Here is a 6,586-nt window from a genome sequence, read left to right as displayed (position 1 = left end):
GTTTACATGTGCCCCTTTCTGAGTGAATACTGCATCAAGAGCCAGGGAGCAGGAGACAGGAAATAAACAGCAACAATTTCCATAGCAAGCTTGAGCAGAAAATACAAGCAGGGCTTCTCCATGTGGCCAACTTGCAAAGTCCAAGTATAAGCAAGCATAGATCCTGCTAAAGACAGGCTATTCTGACAATACTGCCTCAGACACTTTTAGATACAATTAAGGATCTCCAACACAGCATTATTCTGCTACACCAAATCAAAACAAAAACTCAGGAGCGCAACTACCAAAAATTGTATATGTGGGCTTAGTCTGGCGAAGGGCCCAGTGGATCGATGACATAAGGACAGTGTCAGGAGCGCTATTAGTCTTAGAGTGTGGAGTGTGGGTGTCTGTGGCAGTGTGACAGCAAACAAGAGAGACTTACAATTAGGAGCTCCCCTGTTGTCTATGCGACCATCTCCTTGGACGGATCCTGGCTCGAAGGGATGTCTCCGGTGGTGTGAAAGGCTGATCCAGAATGGATGTGCAACCGTATGGCCGCCCACGTACTCGACTGGCCGGGCCGAGCCGCGTCGGTCAGGAACGGAGAAAAAGGGGGAGGAGCTACACGCGGCTGAGGGGCGCCGTGTGTCAGTGATCAGCGGGGAGGAGAGAAAGTGACAGCCGGCCTATCACAGCAGCAGAGCGGTGTGGGGGCAGCAGAGTGGTGTGGGGGCCGGGACAGCGGTCACAGGAGGCTGGGCTCTCCTCTCGCACCGCTCGCTCAGCCTCCTGTGACAGTGTGTCAGAGAGGAGAGCAGGCTACATACACTCAGCGATCAGTGATCGCTGAGTGTTTGTAGATAATTGAGGATATGGTATGTGGACTATATCCTCAATTATGAATGAATTGGAGTGATCTACATCAACTCCTTCATTCATACTTGTGGTTATAGTAAACATACTATATTCTCAAGTTATCAAATGAACAGGAACACTCATAGAGGATTCCTGTTAATTGATAACAGGGGATACAGAAAAAGAGATTGAGGACTTTGTGTTCTCAATCTCTTTTTCTATTTTAAAAGGGAACTATCAGGGGGTTTGTTTAGACCCCTAATATTTCCCAGAAGCCCCTAAAAGTAAAAAATAAAAATATTTAATAAAAAAATTAAAACAAGTTTATTAAAAAAAAAAATCAAAATAAAAACAACATTTTCGGTTTCGGCCTGACAATTTTTTTTATTTCGGTTTCGTTTTAAAATTTCTATTTCGGTGCACCTCTAATAGGCATGAATGGAAAAGGAGCAGCTTGACACACACACGGCAGAAACAGTACCAAACTGCATTATTGTTTACAATACCAGATAGCTCCTCACAGTGGCCCTTCCACATAGGGACAGTGTCACAGCCCAACTTCTGCATCCATGATAGTGTTTATGACAAGCATACATTAGGTGTATTGTATTTGTGAAGTAAATCTTTGTGCTATGTCCCTTAACCAAGGTAGGAAAGGACAAAGTGTGCACACCTTAGGCACCTGGGGAAAGTGTCACCGAAGCCTGGGCGCTGTAGAATGTTTACATGTGCCCCTTTCTGAGTGAATACTGCATCAAGAGCCAGGGAGCAGGAGACAGGAAATAAACAGCAACAATTTCCATAGCAAGCTTGAGCAGAAAATACAAGCAGGGCTTCTCCATGTGGCCAACTTGCAAAGTCCAAGTATAAGCAAGCATAGATCCTGCTAAAGACAGGCTATTCTGACAATACTGCCTCAGACACTTTTAGATACAATTAAGGATCTCCAACACAGCATTATTCTGCTACACCAAATCAAAACAAAAACTCAGGAGCGCAACTACCAAAAATTGTATATGTGGGCTTAGTCTGGCGAAGGGCCCAGTGGATCGATGACATAAGGACAGTGTCAGGAGCGCTATTAGTCTTAGAGTGTGGAGTGTGGGTGTCTGTGGCAGTGTGACAGCAAACAAGAGAGACTTACAATTAGGAGCTCCCCTGTTGTCTATGCGACCATCTCCTTGGACGGATCCTGGCTCGAAGGGATGTCTCCGGTGGTGTGAAAGGCTGATCCAGAATGGATGTGCAACCGTATGGCCGCCCACGTACTCGACTGGCCGGGCCGAGCCGCGTCGGTCAGGAACGGAGAAAAAGGGGGAGGAGCTACACGCGGCTGAGGGGCGCCGTGTGTCAGTGATAGCAGTCGGGCTATGGTCACAGGGGTAAAAGAGTATCGGGGGTCTCCGGGAAAGTGGCTACGCGTTTCGAGGGGTTACCTCTTTTTCAAGCCTCAGAGTGCTGGTCTTTTGTGTTTACCAAATCATAAAGGCGAGTCTCCAGAGACATGGAAAGATGAACACTGCCTCAGAACTGGATCAACAAATCTATAAGGAATCCCCAGACATACCTACCTGACCTAAATAGTGGAGTCCAGTAGAGTTGAGCACAAACAAACGAGCAGCTGCAGCCACAGAAAGGGCTAATCAGGATAGAGCAGTACCCTTTTGCCCCTGGGAAAACAATGGGGTGCTAAGCAGTCAAAGCCCGACCTACAGAGGCAATGAGATTACTAGGAGATCCATCAGTGTAGCCCAGTGCTCTGCTGTATCCACAATTGTGGAGAAAAAAAAAAGGAGTGTAACAGTGGAGTTGAGAAAGAAAACACCAGGGCAATAGCTTTCAGGATAATTCCCTGCCAGTAGAAACATGACAAAAGCATTGTTGGCACAGGGGAAGAAGAGCGCTACCCCAGTCCAAGGAGAAGGTTAGTTAGCAAGAAGAAAAAAAAAGTTTGCGAACACTGTGACTGCTGCAACGGATCTGATCGAAGAAGCAATGCAGCTACTAAAGTGAATCTCCATTACTAGGGGACGGAACCAAATTCAGCAATGACTGCAGTGTTTTAACAACATCGGGCTTATAATCACAAACCTAACACACCAAGGTAAGGATACTTATTTTCCAAACAGTGACAGTTATTTTCACTTCGTCCAATGAGATTTGAATATTATGGTCACATGAATAGAACAAAAAGGCATTTATCCTTGTGCTAAAGCTTTGCAAATTGAGAGTATAAAAGGGTGCGATCATTTCTCCACCTTAAGAGATATACAGCAATATCACCAGGTGTGCCTCAAAGTTGTGACACCCAAAATGTAATACCTGAAACGCATATAGTTTATTTATTAAAATATAAAGTATTAAAGCACTTAATTGAAATGTCTACACAGTCCCGGCATAATTCACATTGTGTAATTTGTATCACATTCGGGACTATACTTTGCATTCTTGTAATGCTTCATCAAGATGTACAAGTTTAGCACTTTCTTCCCAAAGTTTCCTTGCACTGTCCTTATTCAACGCTTGTGGAGCAGGCTCTTTTTCTTTCAGTGCATCAAAATATTTTCCAGATGTGCCTTGGAGATCTTCAGCTACAGCAAGGTAGACGCTGGACTGTGCCGCCTGTTTTGGTGTTTTTATCAAGAACCAAAACAGGGGACCTGCAACACAAAACACTTATTTTAGCACACAAAACTACCAGGCATTTATTATTAGGTACAGTGTAGCTATTCAGTAAAAGTGCAGGTAAAAGCAGGCTAAGAATCTTGGGATGGACACAAGTGTTTCAGAGGAAACCATTATGAACATTTTTTATCTTACCCAGCACAGAACTTGAGAATGCAGATTTGTGCATCCCCGTATGTCTGCCGAGTTCTGTGTCTGCAACACCTGGATGCAGGGAGTTCGCAGTCACCCCTGTACCTATGAAGAAAAAAAACAAAAAACACAACCATTATAAATAGACTCACTAAACAAACATGAAATGTAATATCAAAATATATCTTCCAATTTAAAGTGAATCTGATCTGGTTTAGGGCCTGTTCACACGAAGTCCGTTTTCTGTGCTGACCTGATCCGTACGCTCCTGCACTAAAAATGCATCCCAATGTATCACTGTGTGTTTTATGGGCTACAGTTCTCACGTGCGCAGTCCGTTCAGGTTACGACAAAAAAATACTGCATGTCACATTTTGTACGGGCAGGAAACACAAAACGCGACAAGCTAACATACTGACAGCCCCACTCCAGCAAAAATATATATTTTTTTTTAACTGGAACGCATCAAAAATGCGGCAAAACACATAGCACCGCATCTGCTGATCCGCACCTGATCAGGTCTTTAAAAAGAGTAAACTTCAATTTTGTTGAGGGAAAAAAAAAAAAAATCTTTAAAGAGTAAATCTTGCAGATACCTACCCGTTTCTGTTCTGAAGAAATAGCTGTTCCAGCATGTCCTTTCCAAACTGATTCCTGATGGACACAGACCGTGCCAATTATAATCAGCTAGTGGTCTTTGAAAGGATTTTATCAAAACTAGAGCAGACAGAATCCGGAGCAATCTGTCAGCTTTTCCCTTTCATTTTCAAAACTTAACAAACTGAAGATGAAGCTGAAGCTAAAATGTTACTTGTATCTAAGTGCAGACTTCTGGGAAAAGCAGTCAGCCAATCACAGAAGCAGGAAGTGACTGTTCTTTTGACAGTTTTCAAAAATTACAGTTTGTAGTTTTAAATGGAAAGGTCATTTTAACCTCCCTGGCGGTTTGATTATCTCAGTTTTTCTTTTTCGTTTTTTTATTAAAAAAAAAATTTGTTTTCAATTTTGTATTTTTGGTACTGAAAATTAACCCCGAGCCACACTCAGGATTACTGCCAGCGAGGTTAATAGCATTAAATTACATTTTTTTTGGTGCAGCAAGTATGCCATATTTATTTTTAGGATTTGTTTTCATTTAGTTTTTAAAAGTGGTATTTCCTTTTAAACCAATTCCCTTTTGGATTCTAAGCCCAGAGGCTCTGACATTTTACAGTAAAAGGACAGGGGTGAGGCTTAGCATGAGAAGAAGCTAAAGCCATGTAAACAGTCTTTTCCTACAGTCATAGGAGCCCCACATAAAAACAGATTGATTTAGGAGTGTAAAAAGGTTTTTACGGGACAATAGCAATTCTTTTTTTTAAAAGGGGTAGATTTTCATATCAAAATCACATAAATAAGGCGTTTTTTTTTAGGACCATGACCGACTCACCTTGTAGCCTTTTTGCCAGTTCATTTGTAAACAGAACATTGGCCAGCTTGCTTTGGCAATATGCTGCTTTTGTGTCATACTTCTTTTTCTCCCAGTTTAAATCGTTAAAGTCAATCTCCCCTGCTATGTGAGCTAAGGAAGAAACATTGATGATGCGGGACTGACCAGAGTTCTTCATCTTATCGAGCAGCAGGTTAGCCAGAAGAAAATGACCTGCAAAAGTGGTTGTTATGAGAAGGGCATATAAATCTATAAAATCAGTAACTAAGTATAACATGGGTGCAAAAATGGAAAAAAGGGCCTCAGTCATGAAGGGGTTAATTATTTTAACAGCGTCAATGTAAAATAAATTAAAGCCATTTTGTTACAGGTGGAAAGATACACTTTTCCTTACTGCCATTATTTACATCCCAAGCCCTATATGCACTGGCGGAACTACCAGGGTCGCAATTGCGACCGGGCCCTGGCGAGGAAGAAGAGGTCCCCTCGGAGATGGTGCCGCTCATTCCCTGCCGCACAGCCACCAGCAGCGTGTACGGGCGGCTGTGCGGCAGGGATGGAGAGGCTGTCGCTGGTCCCGCAGAATGTGCTGCAGGCACCGCCGGGCAGCACATTCTGCTCTGTGAGGACCCTCTCCTCTTAGCTCCGCCCCCTGGCCGCCGAGACGAGGAAGAGGGCCCTGCAGGAGAGGGAAGGCAAGTCTGGAGTGGGAAGGGGGCGTGGGGAAGTGTTTGTGTAGTGCTGATTTTTATTATAATGTATTGCTGGGACTTGTAGTCCCACATAGCTGGTTATATTCGGCATTGCTGTATAATGATTATACAGCAATGCAGAATAGCTCCAACTATGTAGGACTACAAGTCCCATCAATGCATTATATTTTTAAGTAGGGATACCCCAGTGTTAATACTGTGCATTTTCACGAGTACTCATACTCGTGAAAATGCCCAGATACTGAACGCAGATAACGGTGTTCTGTCGACAACGCCGAAGTAGTCGAATTTGCTGACCTCAGCATCTGCGCACAGACCAATATTATCAAGGAAACAGGGATTTATTTACTACGTATTTAGTTTAAATTGTTAATTGTGACCGTTAATAATATTCCACCCATCATTTACTGCCATCCATCATTTACTGCCATGGATGGCATATTATTAACGGTCACAATTAACCATTACAAACGAATACTTTGTAAATAAATGTTGGTTTCCTCGTCAATCCTGTCTGTACGTAAACGCAGATACTGGCTCAGCGTTCTCGACAGAACACCGGCACTAAAATTTGAAACAAGCGGCTGCCTGAGGTACCCGCGCTTGCTGGAGACCTTGGCAGCCTTCCTGTAAACCATGCGGTGCCATGACGGTTGGGGGGGCCACTTCATGGTTTCTTGCACCGGGGCTCTGAAGGTTCTAGTTACGCCTCTGTTGGGAGGTGTAGTACTGGATTGTAGTACAGTGGTGTACAGGGTGGGGGGTGTAGTACTGGATTGTAGTACAGTGC

General features: G+C 43.6%; 1 protein-coding gene across 1 annotated transcript in view; it reads right to left on the bottom strand.

Annotated features, from left to right (window-relative positions):
• Positions 1–3,251: 3,251 nt before the first annotated feature.
• RDH13 (retinol dehydrogenase 13) overlaps positions 3,252–6,586 on the bottom strand; it is a 19,613-nt gene continuing 16,278 nt past the window's right edge. The window contains exons 5-7 of the mRNA XM_018558851.1: positions 5,084–5,296; positions 3,658–3,759; positions 3,252–3,497 (exon numbers count right to left, since the gene is read on the bottom strand). Of these exons, the coding sequence (XP_018414353.1) occupies positions 3,271–3,497; positions 3,658–3,759; positions 5,084–5,296 (542 nt within the window). The 3' untranslated portion in view covers positions 3,252–3,270. The remainder of the gene's footprint in view (positions 3,498–3,657; positions 3,760–5,083; positions 5,297–6,586) is intronic.

Source organism: Nanorana parkeri, unplaced genomic scaffold (assembly GCF_000935625.1).
Source record: "Nanorana parkeri isolate BGI_ZX_2015 unplaced genomic scaffold, ASM93562v1 scaffold363, whole genome shotgun sequence".
NCBI lineage: Eukaryota > Metazoa > Chordata > Amphibia > Anura > Dicroglossidae > Nanorana > Nanorana parkeri.
Note: the sequence above shows the minus strand (reverse complement) of the source record. Positions and strands in the feature narration are given on the sequence as shown.